Source organism: Schizosaccharomyces octosporus (genome assembly GCF_000150505.1).
Source record: "Schizosaccharomyces octosporus yFS286 unplaced genomic scaffold supercont6.1, whole genome shotgun sequence".
Taxonomy (NCBI): Eukaryota; Fungi; Ascomycota; class Schizosaccharomycetes; order Schizosaccharomycetales; family Schizosaccharomycetaceae; genus Schizosaccharomyces; species Schizosaccharomyces octosporus.
Window position 1 is genome coordinate 1,972,159 of NW_013185619.1, and position 18,280 is coordinate 1,990,438.

Below are 18,280 nucleotides of genomic sequence, written 5' to 3' on the forward strand. Positions count from 1 at the left end.
TTCTGAAGCGTAAAACAGTAGTATTTTTTCTATTAAAATCTTCATTTAGTTCTATTTATCTTTTAGTATTTTATCGAAAATTTTACGTAAGGAAAAGATCTATAACGTAGCGGAAAGAACTACACTATATGGATTACACCACAGGTTACTACGCAGCTTTCGCCTTCTATGTAAGCTGAATACTACCATTACCAGACCTTCTTTCAAACAACCAAATTTTTAAAACAAATGGTATGTAAGCTTGGATCCATATAATTTGGACGGGAAGCATGTTAAGTGTTTTAGTTTTGCCATGCTTTCACATGCTTTGAAAAGCAAATGTTCATGAATATGTGATGTTAACGTTTTATGTAGGGTCAAGCGCAATCTGGTGGATTCTCCAATTTTGGAGATGGAACAAATGGTGATAAGAAAAAAGATCAAAAGAAGGATAAGCCAAAATACGAACCTCCGGTCCCTACTCGTATCGGCCGCCGCAAAAAGAAAGCACAAAGTGGACCAGATTCAGCAACGAAGCTGCCGGCTGTTTTGCCAAATACTCGATGCCGCTTGAGGTTGCTGAAGTTACAACGTATACATGACCACTTACTAATGGAAGAAGAGTATGTACAAAACCAAGAACGCCTTAAGCCCCAAGATGAGAGAACCCAAGAGGAACGCAATAGAGTGGACGAGATTCGTGGTACGCCCATGTCTGTCGGTACTCTGGAGGAAATTATTGATGATGATCATGCTATTGTTTCTACTGCAGGTCCCGAATATTATGTCTCCATTATGTCCTTCGTTGACAAAGACATGCTTGAGCCTGGTTGTAGTGTATTGCTTCATCACAAGGCAATGAGTATTGTCGGTATTTTGCTTGATGATACGGATCCTATGATTAATGTTATGAAACTTGATAAAGCCCCTACCGAAAGTTACGCCGACATTGGTGGTCTCGAGTCTCAAATTCAAGAAATCAAAGAAGCTGTAGAATTACCTCTTACTCATCCCGAGTTATACGAAGAAATGGGTATTAAACCACCAAAAGGTGTTATTCTCTATGGTGCACCTGGTACTGGTAAAACTCTATTGGCTAAAGCCGTTGCTAACCAAACATCTGCAACATTTTTGCGTGTTGTGGGTTCTGAATTGATTCAAAAATATTTGGGTGATGGTCCACGTCTTGTTCGACAATTATTTAATGCCGCTGAAGAGCATTCACCTTCAATCGTATTTATAGATGAAATAGATGCTATCGGAACCAAACGTTATGAAGCCCAGTCAGGTGCCGAAAGAGAAATTCAACGTACAATGTTGGAATTACTAAACCAACTTGATGGATTTGATACCACCAACCGTGATATCAAGGTTATTATGGCCACCAACCGTATTAGCGACCTCGATCCCGCCCTTATCCGACCTGGCCGTATTGATAGGAAAATTCTTTTCGAAAGTCCTGATGAAGCTACTAAAAGAAAGATTTTCACTATTCATACCTCAAAAATGAATTTGGGTGAAGATGTTAATCTAGAAGAATTGATTCAATCTAAAGATGAATTATCTGGTGCTGAAATCAAAGCTATTGTTTCTGAGGCTGGTCTGTTAGCACTTCGTGAACGAAGAATGCGTGTCGTTATGGAGGACTTCCGACAAGCCCGCGAAAAAGTTTTGAAAACGAAAGATGAAGGCGGTCCTGCTGGCGGTCTGTATATCTAAGAAATATTCCATAATGATTACAAATTACTTAGAAAGATATATATATCTTGTTTCAATGCATGTTCTTTACGCTGTGATAACGGAAGCAAATTATAATTGAAAACGTAAATTAAAAAAGTTGTAATATAAGATAATACTGCAACAGTGTAAACCAAAAGTAACCTCATTAATGGGGATTTGCAATCCATATCAGTGTGTTCTAATAAATATGAATGTTTTAAACGCGGTTCCAGCGATGGTATGAAAAATGAAGGATGCTTATGATACATTCTTATATAAAAAGAAAGCATGACTTTTTGTTCCCATTTTATTTTACTTCTTCACAGGCTTACACATAGAATGGTAGTCTTCAGGTTTCAAGGCACGGACAGCATCCTTAAAAATAGATAAAGGACATATAGTCTCATTTCCCCTGTAACCTTGTCCACGACAAGCACCCATAACTACATGATTGGAATTGTAAGTAATTCGAACATACCAGTTTGATAGTTCATCTGATGGAAGGTTTGAAACACCATTTTCCTTGGATAATGTATCTTGCTTCTGGCTCGATTCAAAAGAAGTTTCGGGTTTTCCAGCAATAGCTTTTGGAGTAGCATTGTCGGAGGTATCTTTAAAAAGTTCCAATTCAAGATGAGAAGTGAATGGAGGCCATTGGTAATCAAAAGCATCAAGTGAAGCCAAGATTGCAGCTAGTGTTACATCGTGAGCTCCATACAAAGCCAAACGATCCGAAGGAGAGCCACTTTTATCAGCTTTAACTTGAGTTTCCATGCGCATGAAAAGGTCATTCAAAAGACTTCCTGCACCAAGTTGACGCATCAACTTGGACACTTTATATCCGCCAAACCATTCTTCCGAAACTGCCTGTCCAGATTCCCGCAACCACTGTTCATCTACCAAATTGGGATGAAGTTCAAGTCGATTTCCGATAGCAGCATTAATTGTATCCAAAAGACCACTAAGACGAGGATGACTGGAGACAACACGAACAGGTTGACCGTTCATGAACTGACTCATCATTTCTGACGCTCTTCCTGCAAGAAGAGGATCGTAAATTTTGGCAGCTCTTTCTGCAAATTCCTCATACAATTGAACGAGCCTGGGGCAGTTATTTTCATTTGGAAGTAAGTTTTCGTGAGACCAATTTCGGGTATAGATGGTAGGCACAACACCATGGCGTTTCTCGTCAGGATAAAGCCCCGTAAAAACATGCTCCAACGATTCAAGAGCACGAGTCATGGGCGTAGCACGCATGTAAATTCCGTTGGCATTCTGAATGCTGTCTGGCAGGAACCCGAGTTTGTTAATATAACGCTCTCGGAGATATTCACCAAGATTACGGGTAGTAATTCTTCCAATATCTGTTAATTCACCGTTAATGCAGACCCCGCTCTCTGCTTCTTCTTTGGGAGGAGCGGCTAAAGACGAATCCACAGGATTCTCTGTTTTTCTTTCAAATCCGAGTACGGACCATTCCTTAGCTCCTTTAATTTGAGCGAAAAATCTTCTAGCATTGTTACAAAGCTTCCAATCCTTAGGAATACCAGCGGACTCCAACCTTGCTTTTACGGGAGCACGCTCACCATGTCGAAACACCACCTGTAAATACTTAAGCTCGAGTTGCTTAGGAAAATCCAAACCCGCTACTGGATCTGGATAATGAACGGAAGTTGCTGACATTTGTGACATGGTGATGGATATATTCCTTTTGGATTTTTGTTAGTGAAAAGTTGGTTTTCACTTGCTCAAGTTCCAGCTAGGTGGGGGCCCATATAAAGTACCACAGATGAAGAACAAAACAGTAAACAACAGTGATGAATGAAATTGGAAGAGCTTATTTCAATATCGATTCATTTGTGTAGAAAATTGAAAATTATAGAAAATTTTTTATTCAATATTAAGACACATCTGAAAATTTCAATGAATGAGCAAATCTTCATATAGTACAGTGTAGGATTTGATACTAAGAACGAAAGCCAACTATTACTTTAGAAGGTACGTTTACAAACCTCTGTCTCAAATTAAGAGAGCAAGTTCTTCGGATCTTTCAAATATCTTTTTTCTCAGCAGTGGCACACATCCATATTCATCTGTAATACTATTTAGAAAATCATTTGAGCATTACGGGAATTATTCAGGGACGCTGTTCCATAGTCCATCATCGACCAACAACAATTGATTGTTTGATTAGCCAGTTTGCGACTAAACAGGACAGGTTTGAGAAACGATACTCATCTTCTAAATTTTTCCTGGGTAAGATAAACCTTTAGAATAAGTATTTATAGTTATCCCTTCTTTATAATTCGTCCAAAATTCCTGTTTTGAGTATTCATAAACGCTTTGTAGAGGTGTACTTGCACTCATGCAAAGATCATGATCGTTACAAAATGAAATTTGCTTCTTATCTTTCTAACCACCGTTCTTTCCAGCATTTAACCTTTCCAAGAAGAAATTGGAGATGTCTTCTTTTGTAACTACCTTGTTTTCCCTAGCAAACGGAAGCAAAAACTCTGTGAGTTCATTTTTTAATCGATTATAGGCATGGACTCCTTCTATTGCTTGAACACGGGGAAGTTGGTCTAAGACGTGAAGCACATCTTGCATGGTGCTGGACACAACATCATCAAGTGAACGCGCGTCTTCTACTTCAAAGTTTGTTTCTTCATCCATATCGGAGTCCTCTGCTTGCTCATAAACTGGTTCATCCTCTATTAAAATAGGCATTTGAGTTTTGCGAATTTCCACACAGGAGTTACACTGGCAAAGATGTTCTCGAAATTGTTCATCAAAAAAATGAGGAGCGACTAGTTCTTCCTTCTTGTAAGGTAACTCGTGTTGGGGATTCAAAAGGCAATCTCTATATTTCAACACGCAATCTTTACAGACCACCCATTCAAATGATTCTGAATCAGGTAGAGACTTTCCTTGATTAGAAGCCTCTAAGCAGCGATCGTGAAACCAATCTTCACAAAGTATGCATTGGAACATAATCCCACTTTCTTGTTCAGGGTCATAAAACGTATCGCAGCTACAAAATCGCCCCTCAAAGTTATGATTGTAATGATTTTCTAATGCCCGATCATCTCTAGTCTTTCTAATCGCACAAGGCTCATGGCCCGTTCGTGAGGTACCACAGTCGCACTGAAAATGTCGTTTATGAAACAATTCTACTAATTCATGATCAGCATGGCAGCTGATACTGCAACTGTAGCACACTCCGTTTAGGCTATCCGCTTTTCTTTGGCAAGTTAAACAAGCGTATAGTGTTTGCTTCAAGTAACCTTTGGAGTATGTACATTCATCAAATTTGTATGGATACGCCTCACGGGCCTCAATCTCTAGTTCTCTTTGCCTTTCCACATACTGTTCCGCTGTTAGTTCCTCCAATCTTGAATCCATCCAGAATACTTCTTTGACTACGGACGTTTATATGTAAACAATAGGTAATTTTTGTTAGTCTCTTTTCATTTACAGAAAGTTAAGAAAGTGCGTTATTAACTTGTTTGAGCAAAGGAGCGAAATTTTGGAATGCAGTTTAGTGTTCATATGCAGCATATCGTTAAGCTCTAGTCCTAGGCGAAATGTTTGTCTAAAGAAAAGCCAACAACAGTACTCTTTCGAAACAACATCTTAACATCCATGGATTCTTTCCGAAAACGCGGACGCAGGGACTCGGAAAGTCTTCCTGTGGGATCAGATCATTCTTCAACAGGGAATACTCCTTTGTCGCTTCCTCCCTCTTCCCCTCCTCCAGAATTTTCAGATGAAGCAGCTGAAGCCTTGGTAGAAGATGAAATTGAAGACGTGAACAGTGATAATATGGATCTGGAAGAGGAAGATGGTGAGGATTTGTTTGGCGATGACATGGAAAGGTAAGAAAACATTGCGATTATTGAGGTTATTGCAAGCCTAAAAGTTTTCTTCGATATCAAAGAAATAGCCTTTTGATTACTGCGTACCCGTGCGCCCAGTATAAAGGAGAATAGCATATTAACAAACGTTTAGAGATTATCAACAAAATTTGGAACTTGACCGATACGATTTGGACGAATTGGATGACGAAAATGATCTGGAAGAGTTAGACCTAGGCGATCGAAGAATTATTGATGCAAAATTACGACGTCGCGACATGGAATTAGAGGCTACAGCTGGACGAACAAAACCCGCAGCCTTTCTTCAAGACGAAGATGATGATTTGGATTCTAATTTAGGCCTTGGTATTCCAAGACATCGTCATCGTGTATATGATGAATTCGCACCGAACGCAGGAGCCCTAGACGAGACCGGCGAGCTTCCATTAGAATCCATTGCAGATGTAAAGGCCGATAGTATTGCGGAATGGGTGACTTTGGATCCAGTTCGTAGAACTATTGCCCGTGAATTTAAAAACTTTCTTTTAGAATACACTGATGAAAAAGGAACGTCTGTCTATGGTAACAGAATTCGAACATTAGGTGAGGTAAACGCTGAATCTTTGCTGGTTAATTATGCTCATCTGGGAGAATCAAAACCTATCCTTGCTTATTTTTTAGCTAATGCTCCTGCTCCTGTTTTAAGGATATTCGATCGAGTCGCATTAGAAGCTACCCTTTTGCACTATCCTGATTATGAACGAATTCATTCAGACATACATGTTCGTATAACTAATCTTCCTACCTCTTTCACATTAAGAGAACTTCGTCAAACGCATTTGAACTGTTTGGTACGTGTGTCTGGTGTAGTAACTCGAAGAACAGGCCTTTTCCCTCAGTTAAAACACATTCGGTTTACTTGCACGAAGTGTGGTGCTACTTTAGGTCCTTTCTTTCAGGATTCTAGTGTGGAAGTTAAAATTTCTTTTTGTCATAATTGTTCTAGTCGTGGTCCTTTTGTTATTAATTCCGAACGGACAGTCTATAACAATTATCAGCGACTCACCCTTCAAGAGTCTCCAGGAACCGTTCCTTCAGGACGTTTGCCTCGTCATCGTGAAGTGATTCTCTTGGCTGATTTGGTAGACAATGCCAAACCCGGTGAAGAGATAGAAGTAACTGGGATTTATCGCAATAATTTTGATGCTAGTCTTAATACGAAAAATGGGTTCCCGGTTTTTGCTACAATCATTGAAGCTAATCATATTGCTCATGTTGATAATAGTGGTAGTGCTGATGACGACTTTTCTCTTAACCGACTTACAGATGACGAAGAACGAGAAATACGCGCGCTTGCAAAGATTCCGGATATCCACGAAAGAATCATCGCCTCCGTGTCACCTTCCATTTATGGTCATCGATCTATAAAGGTTGCCATTGCTGCAGCTTTATTTGGTGGTGTCCCCAAGAATATCAGCGGAAAACATAAAATTCGTGGTGATATCAACGTCTTGCTCTTGGGAGATCCTGGTACAGCTAAATCACAATTTCTTAAGTATGTTGAGAAGACTGCCCACAGAGCCGTTTTTGCTACTGGTCAAGGTGCTAGCGCTGTTGGTTTAACAGCATCTGTCCGAAAGGATCCTATTACAAATGAATGGACTTTAGAAGGTGGTGCGTTGGTTTTAGCCGACAAAGGTGTTTGTTTAATCGATGAATTCGATAAAATGAATGATCAAGATCGTACTTCTATTCATGAAGCTATGGAGCAACAAAGTATTTCAATCTCCAAGGCAGGTATCGTGACAACCTTGCAGGCAAGGTGTACGATTATTGCAGCTGCCAATCCAATCGGTGGACGATATAATACAACGATTCCCTTAAGCCAAAATGTTGAATTAACGGAACCCATCTTGTCTCGTTTCGATATATTACAAGTTGTTAAAGATACCGTGAATCCAGAAATAGACGAACAGCTTGCCAGTTTTGTTGTCTCAAGCCATATTCGATCTCATCCATCTTTTGATCCAGACTTTGATATTTTGACAAAGGCACCTACTGAGACGGGTATTGAAGCAAAAGCTATTCCTCAAGATTTGTTACGTAAGTATATACATTATGCAAGAGAACGGGTGACACCTCGTTTGCTTCAAATGGATGAAGAAAAAATTTCAAGGCTTTACAGTGATATGAGACGTCAATCACTAGCTACGGGAAGCTATCCTATCACCGTTCGTCATCTTGAATCTGCCATTCGTCTAAGTGAAGCTTTCGCCAAGATGGAGCTTAGTGAATTCGTTCGACCTGCTCATATAGACAAGGCTATTCATGTGATTGTCGATTCTTTCGTCAACGCCCAAAAAATGAGTGTCAAGCGCAGTCTTTCACGTACTTTTGCAAAATATTTACTTTGAGCTTGTTGTCAACTTCAATTTTATCTCACTTTCGTTCAAGTTATACTCTGTTTTCTTTTACCTTTATTATTTCTGTTCTACTATCATTTAATTACAGTCATTTACGTTTTCATTAGAATTCCGCCCTCTTTATCTTTTGATATAATAGTATTGCATCTTTAAGCATGCGTATACCTATTGTACTTGTATACCTATGTCGGCCTTTAATTTATTGATACAAGGTCAGTGTTTAATTAAAAATGAAATTAATTTTCAAATACCTCACGATGGCAATATATTCTAGTCTAAGATAACTAAGCAATGTAATGGTTTTTTACTATATTATCTCTTAACAAAAAACTAAATAAATTCAAACAATACTTCGATACTTAGTGATTTTAGTATGTACCGTACCCTTACTGCTTTCATATCCTGAGTCTAGAATAACAAGAACCTAACGAAAACACTATGGCCTACAGCGGGCAGTATGGACAATATGGTACTGCTATGAATCCGGAAGTTAATGGTGAAAGACACGATAGTTTATTTTTTAATGGCGATACCCCAGATGCTCAGCTGGCATCGCAGGTAAATGCTCAAATGAACTTAGGGCCGCAAATACCTGGATATCCTCAAGAGAGGAAAAGGACACGTCGGCATAGAGATGCCCATGCTTATGATTTGTCTTTAATGGAACCAGAAGCCAATTATTTACCTCCATTGACACCTTCCACTCCTTTAGCACCCGCTGCACAACCTCTTGATACGAGTGGTGTAAGTTCGGAAGCAGTACACGAAGATACGAACCTTTTAGATCCTAAAACATTACCTTCTGTTCCTGATGCTCGCTTTCAAGATCAGTCGACCTACAAAAACTACATTTTTAACTCAATGGACAAGGCCAATCCACCTTTGTCGACCACTGACTTTATTGGATATGAACAAAATAATTCGTCTTCGAAATTTGTGCAGATGACTACTTATGCCATTCCATCTTCTAACGATGTTTTGAATACTTCAGGTTTACCATTGGGTATGATCGTGCAACCATTTGCTGAGACTCGTCCCGATGAGGCTCCTGTTCCCGTGGTTGATTACACAACATCAAGTCCCCCTCGCTGTAAGAAATGTCGGGGGTATATTAATCCATTTGTACAGTTTACTCTGTCACGTAGTGGTTGGACCTGCAACCTCTGTGGTTCCGAAAATAGTCTCAGTAACGATGTTTACAATCCTATGCTCTTTACGAACCAACAGAACGGTTTCAGTTCTCAACCTGAACTCAATGTGGGGACGGTTGATTTTGAAGTTGGAAAGGACTATTGGGCTGCTGAGGAAAGCCCTCAACCTGCTCAATATGTATTTGTAATTGATGTATCCTATGAGGCTACCTCAAAAGGTATCCCCAAGATAGCCGCTGAGGCAATTCGAGATATACTTTATGGTCCTACCCCGTTACATCCCTCCATTAGAGTTTCTATTATTGCTTTTGACCGGAATGTGCACTTCTTTTATTTGACACCAAACTTGGAACAGCCTCGTATGATATCTGTTGCTGACTTGGAGAATCCTTTTGTTCCTTTTAAAAATGGTTTATCAGTTGATCCAATGGAATCGAGAGCTGTAATTGAGCGTCTTTTAGATACTCTTCCTTCAATTGTAGAGGACATAAAAGTACCAGAACCTACTGTCGGTAATGCAATGGAATGCATTAAGCACCTCCTTAAGGAGACTGGTGGAAAATCATTTTTGTTTGTAAGTGCACTCCCTACCATGGGATTAGGACGACTAAGATATCGGGAGGATCAAAGACTTTATGGTAATCCTGAAGAGAAAAATCTTTGGAACACTCAAGACAAATGGTATTCCCTCTTAGCAGATGAGTTAGTTACCTCAGGAATATCTATAGATATATTTTTTACGCCTACTGCTTACGTCGATGTCGCTACAGTTGGGAGTGTTGCTACATTAACAGGAGGACAAGTATGGTACTATGGAAACTTCGTGCCTGAAAGGGATGGACCACGACTTAAACAAGATTTATACCGTAGTGTTACCCGTGAACAAGGTTTTCGAGTGATGCTTAAGACTCGTTGCTCAAATGGTCTACGCGTCTCTAGATATCTTGGTAACTTTTTGCAAAGAACCCCACAAGACATTGAATTGGGTGGTTTAGATGCCGATAAAAGTATCGGGATGTTGTTTAACTTAGAAGGAAAATTAAATAATGCATTGGACGCTCATTTCCAAACAGCAATCCTCTACACAACACCGATGGGAAGTCGCAGGGTACGTGTCATTAATTATTGTTGTGCAGTGACTTCACGCAACTATGATACTATATCTCTTGCTTGTGTTGAACCGTTAGTCGGAATCTTCTCTAAAATTGCTTCCATGAATATGGCGACGGAGTCTTTGAAGGCAATCGCAACCAAACTGGTAGAAGGTATTGTTAAACTTTTGTCTTGTTATAGAAAGGTTGCGTCTAGTCGGTTAACCCCAGGACAGTTGGTGCTTCCAAAGCATTTAATTTTGTTACCAATTTACATGTTGTCAGTGCTAAAGTCTTCTGCCTTTCGAAATGGCAGTATCCATAGTGATGTACGAGTATCACAATTTAGATTTATTCGTGCATCTCCTTTATCTCAATTAATGCTCAACTTGTATCCTCAAATCTATGCTTTACATTCTTTGCAACCAAATGAGTGCATCCCCAATGCGGATGACCCTGGATGTACACCTATTGAATACCCATTATGTGTGAGAGCTTCAAGAAAATTTATCGAAGACGGAGGTGCTTTCTTAATCGTCACTGGACAAAAAGTTTTCTTGTGGTTGCACCAAAGAACTTCCCCATTACTGTTACAGGATTTGTTAGGAGTGAATCAGTTAGAACAAATTGATTCCATGAAAGCTTGTGAATTGCCAGAAATGGATAACCTACTTTCTATCCAAGTTCGAAACTTGCTGTCAGCTTTGAAGTTGCAATATCCTCATATATCAATGCAACCACAAATTGTCCGCCAAGGTATAGATGGGAGTGAGGGTGAAGTCTTTTCTACTTTAGTTGAAGATCCTTCAAGAGAGGGAGTGGGCTACGTTGAATTCTTAACCATGATCCATGAAACTTTACATAGTCAGGGTTTTAAATAGGCTTCTATGCAATTCACTCTTGACATCATTCTCTCTTTTAAAAAGAACTAGAAGTTACGAGATTCGTTACGAAGTTAATATTAGTTTGTTTTTTTTTTTTTTTTTTTTTTTTTTTTTTTTTTTTAAACCCAAGAAAAACTCTTGCAATAGCAGCTCATGAAACTTCTTGTTTGGAGAGCCGTAGAACATTACCACTTAATTACAGTTTCCGTACGTTCGTGAAATGATGTTCTTTGGAATTTGTTATGGTTCTTGATCTTTTATCCTCGTTTATCTTCAGGTGAAATTGCTTCGAGTCATTGCTGTTTACTAAAGAAGTGGTTTATCGGTATAGTTTGTTTATTGCTCATGCTAGATTATTTCCAACCAAAATTCAATTAAAGAGCTTCGAATTAAATGGAAATGTTAACAAGTAGACAGAGCAAGAAGATGGATCGTTCCTTTAAATTGTTACAATGGAATTGATTACAGGCTTCAGGCTGCTTCAATAATCGTCCTTGACGATATTCTAAATAAAAGAAAAATTTCAATAATAAATACCGAATTTTGCAAGCATGGCCCATTGTTTACTAGCAAACCTTTTGTAGCATATTTTTTTAAAGAGGATATACGTGCATAATGTCACAAATACATGGTATCCTCCAGTTACACAAACCAACCTTCGCCGTATATGACTGTAATGAACTAAAAATATATATTATTATCAAATATAGTTATCTTCAATTACCTTGTTTTTGGAAAAAAGAATTTTATTTATTACGCTGTTGATTCACTGTAAGAGGCCTTACAACTGTCATTCTATTCCATGAGTCCGATTTCGATTAATGGCCTTGAAAGTTTTGATTTTAAATCCTGGGGAAAACCGAATAGAGATATTTATAAAGAATTGCATATTTATGATTTTGACAATGTAGGAAGATACGATGCCGACTTGATTGAGAAGCTAACTTACGTTACAGACATTGTTTCAGACCCCTTTGCCCAATGCGAACATTTGGAGTAATCAAGCAATTCGTGTCTTGATGGCGTTTAACAGTAAGTTTTCATGTAATGTACGAAATGAATGAGAGGGTATCGGTGAAAAAGTCAATTTGGTTTGTTTCATATAAAAGGTTGATTTCTAGAATTTTATGACAGATGATCCTAATATGTTCACTTCTGTCAATTGGTTCTGTTGCCTTTTAGTACATTCAGCTTTTATAGAGTCGCTTTCCCTCAACGTTCGAATCGTCATTGCCAGTTCGTAACTAACAAATTTTTAGTTCTCGCGAATGGAGGATGGTTTTTTGATCCCCGGGTATTGGCTTCTACGGGTGAAGGTGTTGAAGTAGAAGAAAAACGCGCTTGGGATGGATGGTGGAATGAAAAGATGTATGAATTTTTTCTCTATTTATTCAGTGTTTGCTAATTTTATAGTGTTTCCCAAGCTAGAGAGTCTATTCGACGTCAGGACGTTTTAGCTGTCTTACTTACTGGTCGAAATGAGCAATTCAGGGAGATTACCGAGAAAATAGTAAAGAGCAAAGGATTAGACTTTGATGGAGTTGTATTCAAGCTTCAGACTACAACCGGTTATTGGCCTCAAACGCTGACTTTTAAACTCTGGTTTTTTGAACAAGTATTTCTCCAGTACCCAAATGTTCATACCATTCGTGTTTATGAAGATCGACCTTCTCATGTTGAATCCTTTTCCAACTGGCTAGCTCGTAAAGCAGATGAAGATGAAAGATTCAGTTTTGAAATCATTGCAGTTACCGAACCTCCTAAGTATCTCAAATTTACTACTGAGATAAAATTGGTGAAAAGCATGATAGCATCTCACAATGCGAAGGCCCCTACTTTAAAACTTCCAATGTATAAATTTGTAAAAAATGTTACGTCTTCTATTATAACTGTTTCTCCAACTGAGCTACATCATCTTCGAAACGCATTTTTCAGTGTTCCCATTACAGACATCATGCAAAGTGTTTCCGCTAATTCTAGAAGAACCTCTATTGATGACGAGCCTCGTATTGCTGAACCCGATTTGCCTCCAGATACTCCTTACAATTCTTATCCAGAAAAAAGCTGGATTGTAACTGCCATTGGCCGCTATCGCGACGAGTATTGGGCAGTACGCGGAGAAACATGTGATCCACACTTCAAGAATAGAATTCATGAACCAGACACCGCCAATATTCCCTCACTTTACGGTACCATCATGTATATTTCCATGTCGACGGGCATAGTAACTTCCGAGATCACTGACATTGGAGCTCAGCAATGGAAAGTCCTTCATCCTGACGAACGATGGCTGATGAGAACTAATATCAGACGAGAATGTACACATGATATCCGTTACAAGCGACCCTATACGCCGGCTCGCAAATTTACAGATATAGTGGGCTTGGAAGGTCAGCGTGCTTCCCCATTTACTGGTAGTATGCATAAACCATCCTAGAATGACAACATAAATGACTTTACTTAATTTATTATTATCCGATCATGACTTTCGGTTCCCAAAATTAGCCCATCCTTCAAATTCATTTAGGAGCGTTAGTTAAGCTTATGAAAAAAAAAAAAAAGATTCTCTTAGATACAATGTTTTCACTGAATTCTATCTATATTTACTCTTTACTTAAGATTTAATGTAAGAAAAGCTTTAAGATATAATGAATAGTAATTTGTCATTTCATTATTTTTTGTTTTATAAACATTCTAAAAAACACCCAGTCATGATAGAAAAAAGTAATAAAAAATTATTCGCGTCATATCCAAAAGTAGAATCGTCAAGCAACAGAGAAGCAGATAACGTAAAAACAATAAAAGTCTATAAGAAATAATTTAAACGTTTAAGAATTTAAAAGTACAAAGTCGTTTAAAGGTTGAATGTTTGGGCAGTTTCCTCTAATAATTTTAATTTGTTTCTTTCAATTGTCCATAAGCCAAGATGTAAAACAGAAAATAAAAAGAAGAAGCTGCTGGAAATCCAACCAAATACGGCACTAGGTATGCCAACTTTAGATACTGCCTGGTGAGTCAAGTTCAGTCCAACGCTGTAAGAGTTTACAGAAATATTTGCCAAACCCATCTGAAGAGCCAGCAATAAACAAGCAGATGCACTGGTGAAGAGACAGCAGATGGACCATTGTCGAATATTAGAGGGAAAGACGTACTTCAATATAGTGAGCACAATCGAAACTGTCCCCACGAATACAACCATTCCTAGCAATACAGGATGTACTTGCTGCCATGCAAAGCGAGCAGCATGGTAGGCCATACCGTTTGAAGGATTCCAATGACGAAGTTCATGGCAGGTGTTTTCCGTAGAATTAAAAGGCTTACTGCAGACGCCAAAAAAACCAACATCCACGGTGGACTTGGGAGATTGAATTTGTAAGATTCTAGAGAAAGTAGCTGGTTTAGAGAGGCAACCACAACAGAGGAAAACGAGAAAAAGCCATGCAATCCCTAAAATGATATTGGATATCAAATTGGGATTTGGAATGTAATTGTAGACCCTAGCTACTAAACCAATCCACGTGAATTTCGGTCTTACTTTTTGATCCTGTTTCATTTGTTTCAAGTTCTATAGAGTCTTTCTATACACAGCAAATGTACAGATTGATTTCTTGGAGACAACAAGTTTGATGGTTTTCCGTCTCGTTTAAGAAAAGAAAGAAAGTAACGATGAAAGAAGCCTTTCATGGAGGACACCAATTTATATAGTATTTGACAACAAAGAAAGGGAAAAGTTTTCGTCATCCGACAATTTCTTTGTTTCACTTTCGGTTAAGTTAAACTAACAAGTATGACCTTAGATATAAATTCGTTTTTCTTTTCTTTGACATATTCTATCATAAGGTACAATTAAGATTGTTCCTAGGTGCCCGAATCTAGCAGATAAGTTTATGTTTCTATAAAAAGTTAGTATTATAGGTGTGCTTCTACTTAGAATTGCACACTTGTTTGTTATGTTTTTGATAATATGAAGCTTTTATTTAGTGGGAAAATTCTTTTATAGAAAAATTAGAAGGTTAGGATTAGAATGAATAGATATACTTTTATTGTATTAAATATGTAAAGATCCTTCCATCTATATTTTGTAACTAACCTTCAATTTTGAAAACCTCGTATCCAACTCCAAAGACAATTAAGCTTGAGTTATGTAAAAACATGCCTCCTACATCTGCAACAAACGTATCACGCTCTGACTGGATTGACCACACTCCTTCCCGATTTATCCAAGTCAATATTCGTTGGTCAACGGAAGTAGATAAAAATAAGTCTTCTCGCAGTTGAATCACACCTGTTACACTGGAGGCATGGGCTTCAGGGTGGGAAAATTCTTCCAGTACTGCAACGTATACGATCTCATTCTTCGCGTCCGTATTTATTTTCAATTTCCTGTGACAGACGGCCCCATCGTCACCTCCTGTGAGAAGAGAAAGATCTCCAGTATGGTCGTTTAAATGAACATCTAAACTTTTGACACAAGATTGATGTACGCTAGCAGACCATAGGCATCGAGGCGTTTCCTCGACATTTAGTGGATGCAAATCCCATAACGTGATGGTTCCATCTGTCGCCGTCACGACTGAGAATATGCGTGTTTCGTAGACAAGAAGCTCAACGGAAACTAAACAACAACGTCTATACTCCCAAGATTTTAGAAACTGAAAATCACGTTTATTCTCATTGTACAGATATAACCTTGAGGTCGAATTTGAAAGAATAGTCATAACTAACCAAACGCTCTCTCCTAAAGATTCTATTTTTTTGGTAGAAACGTCAGTAATTCGCAAATCACCATCCATTTTCCTTTTTGCAAGCGCTTTTGGGCAGGTAGCCTCATGCATGATATGAGCTGTAGATGATTCTCCATTCGGTCCATGTGCTATTCTAAGTGCATTTAGTTCTTCTAAACCTCCACTAGAAAACAAGAGCTCATTGTTAGCCCAACAGAGTGTTTGAATGCCTGAATTGTGTGCCTTCACACTGTTTAGCACATCTATTTGATCTTCCTTTTCAAATTTGGACAACAATATATTGGTATCTTCTGCCCCAGATACAGTTAAGTTACCCTTTGGGTTAGAACACATTGCTCTAATTTCTCGACCATGACCCCCTTTTCTTAAAACCTTGTTACATTCAAACAAGTTCCTGTAAGAATCACAAACAAATATTTGATTGGATTTATAATACGCAAAAGCCTGTTTCGTTTGATCGATAGAAAACGACCATGGTCTATGGGAACCGCCGCATTCTAATGTGTAGACATTAGTTCCTGTAGTTTCGTTCCTCAAAAAGAAATCCGATGCATGAAAACCCCAGACCCATAAGTTTTTATCACCATTTGGAAACCTAAATTGTGTTCCCTATAACGTAAGTAAACATATACCATCGAATTCTCAACATACCCCACTTAGAATTCCTTCAACAGCCTTTTCTGAAGCAACTTTTTGGAGGTGAAAACCTGGGCTGTACTTCAAAACAAACATATTTGCAAATCCGTCCCTGCCAATAGTCTTCAAACTCACAGTGTTGTCCATAATGCTTTCAAGTACGATACTACATATGGTATCAAACTCGTGCAATCTTCTCCAACAGAACAAACTAGATGAATCACCTACTTTGTATATAGACAGGGAACCACTCCTGGATCCAATGAAAACCATATTATCGCTAACTGTGAGACAGGTTGGATCAAAAGTAGCTGGAAGATCCAGCATCAATGAAAAATCCAAACTCAATCTTTCACTCTTGATAGAAAACTGATGAAGGTAAACCTCGTAGGCATTCTTTCCGACGAAAGCTTTAGAAAGAAGGTAATAGAAACCATTATCAAAAGCTGTATATAAATGCTGTATTTTAGAGGTATGGACCTCTACTGAACAGCAATTAGAAGGGTTAGCACAATGGAATATCACGACAGATCCAATTTTAGTTCCCAAAGCTGCTATGTTCTTATTTTCCCAAGAGCATAAAGCTGTCGCCTCAGAATCCAGAGAAAAAGGAGGTAACGATTTCCAAATCTTGTTGTCCAGAAGACTGATTTCTCTAAATCAAAGTCAGTTTGTACTTCTAACTGTAAAAAACTCACCCATTTTTTGCGACACATAGTAATTTATTGACACTAAGGAAACAAAATGATGAAAGGGAAACGTCGCCATTAAAAATAGAAGAAATGTAAAATGAATAAGTATCGGTATCGTTATTATTTTTCCATTGACGAATAGCACCATCGTTTCCTCCCGTGAAAAGTAAATCATGTTTTATAGATGTAGCTATGGACCATATATGCTTACCACGATGACCCGTAAATGTTTCGGTATTATCCAGTTTGGTACCGTTGAAAACCCATTTTCTTAAAGTTAAATCCTCCGATATTGTGACTAAGGAAGAGTTGGATAGAAAACGGCATTTCCATACGCGTGCTGTGTGACCGAATCCTGTCGCAAGTAAACGGATTTCTTTCTTTATATCCCATAATCTAACGGTTCGATCTTCGGAAACTGTACTAAGGTACTGACCATCGTCAGAGAACCGTATGTCAAAGCATGCTCCCTCGTGTCCTCTTAAAGAACCGTATGTATTGATAACTCTAGGAGGGTCATTTGTAGGAAAAGACCACAAGTAAATTTCACCAAAGGCTGATGCAGAAGCAACGGTAATGCAGTCGTCTGTCAATTGCAGAGCAGCGAAAAATAAAAGAGGACTGTCTTCACATGAAATTGTTGAAGAAAAATTCCATTTATTTTTTAAATATGAATAAATCAACACTTCATTTTTGGATGTTACAGCAGCGTATTCATGTTTGGTGTTTAACTCAACCACGTTAAAAATCCAATCCGTCGTGCGTGTCCAAAAAATCTCCCATGTATTCCAGTCGACCATACCTATATTGTAACCTCCCCAAATAAGCAAACCATTTTGACATGCCAGCATGCCATGAATCCGATTTCGAAAAGGCAATCTCAGCGTTTTCCAGCAAATATCCGCATTCGCTGATTCTAAACAGTAGATTCGTAAAAACGATCCTTGAGCAGCACAGAGATACTTGTCATCGTTAAACAGAGTCAAGCTCGTTACGGGCCCTAAAAAGTTCACAGAATTCAAAGAAATTTGCGATGCCGCATTTGATGTTGACATTATATTAAAAAAACCGAAGTGATAAAAGAAAAGAAAAGGTTTAAGTTTAAA

General features: G+C 38.4%; 8 protein-coding genes across 8 annotated transcripts; 4 read left to right on the plus strand and 4 right to left on the minus strand.

Moving 5' to 3' along the window:
- The first annotated feature begins 184 nt into the window (after positions 1-184).
- Positions 185-1,826, plus strand: SOCG_03436 (19S proteasome regulatory subunit Rpt2). The gene is made up of 2 exons (XM_013161924.1): positions 185-231; positions 355-1,826. Exons 1-2 carry the CDS (start codon positions 229-231, stop codon positions 1,696-1,698), a joined length of 1,347 nt encoding a protein of 448 aa, XP_013017378.1. The 5' UTR covers positions 185-228; the 3' UTR covers positions 1,699-1,826.
- SOCG_03437 (acid phosphatase) lies at positions 1,800-3,483 on the minus strand. Its single transcript, XM_013161925.1, has one exon. The coding sequence runs from the start codon at positions 3,388-3,390 to the stop codon at positions 2,011-2,013; it is 1,380 nt and encodes a 459-aa protein (XP_013017379.1). The 5' UTR covers positions 3,391-3,483; the 3' UTR covers positions 1,800-2,010.
- Positions 3,420-8,134, minus strand: SOCG_03438 (zinc finger protein Mlo2). Its single transcript, XM_013161926.1, has one exon. It carries the CDS (start codon positions 5,098-5,100, stop codon positions 4,111-4,113), a length of 990 nt encoding a protein of 329 aa, XP_013017380.1. The 5' UTR covers positions 5,101-8,134; the 3' UTR covers positions 3,420-4,110.
- On the plus strand, positions 3,553-8,298 carry SOCG_03439 (MCM complex subunit Mcm2). The gene is made up of 2 exons (XM_013161927.1): positions 3,553-5,573; positions 5,707-8,298. Exons 1-2 carry the CDS (start codon positions 5,341-5,343, stop codon positions 7,964-7,966), a joined length of 2,493 nt encoding a protein of 830 aa, XP_013017381.1. The 5' UTR covers positions 3,553-5,340; the 3' UTR covers positions 7,967-8,298.
- Positions 8,294-11,202, plus strand: SOCG_03440 (COPII-coated vesicle component Sfb3). Its single transcript, XM_013161928.1, has one exon. It carries the CDS (start codon positions 8,414-8,416, stop codon positions 11,096-11,098), a length of 2,685 nt encoding a protein of 894 aa, XP_013017382.1. The 5' UTR covers positions 8,294-8,413; the 3' UTR covers positions 11,099-11,202.
- A 509-nt stretch (positions 11,203-11,711) lies between these two features.
- On the plus strand, positions 11,712-13,803 carry SOCG_03441 (uncharacterized protein). The gene is made up of 4 exons (XM_013161929.1): positions 11,712-12,008; positions 12,058-12,133; positions 12,361-12,469; positions 12,515-13,803. Exons 1-4 carry the CDS (start codon positions 11,904-11,906, stop codon positions 13,536-13,538), a joined length of 1,314 nt encoding a protein of 437 aa, XP_013017383.1. The 5' UTR covers positions 11,712-11,903; the 3' UTR covers positions 13,539-13,803.
- SOCG_03442 (tetraspan protein Dni2) lies at positions 13,774-14,796 on the minus strand. Its single transcript, XM_013161930.1, has one exon. It carries the CDS (start codon positions 14,652-14,654, stop codon positions 13,956-13,958), a length of 699 nt encoding a protein of 232 aa, XP_013017384.1. The 5' UTR covers positions 14,655-14,796; the 3' UTR covers positions 13,774-13,955.
- A 390-nt stretch (positions 14,797-15,186) lies between these two features.
- Positions 15,187-18,229, minus strand: SOCG_03443 (WDR6 family WD repeat protein; the record flags this gene model as incomplete). Its single annotated transcript, XM_013161931.1, has 3 exons — positions 15,187-16,455; positions 16,498-17,137; positions 17,181-18,229. 3 exons carry the CDS (start codon positions 18,227-18,229, stop codon positions 15,187-15,189), a joined length of 2,958 nt encoding a protein of 985 aa, XP_013017385.1.
- Between the last annotated feature and the right edge of the window lie 51 nt (positions 18,230-18,280).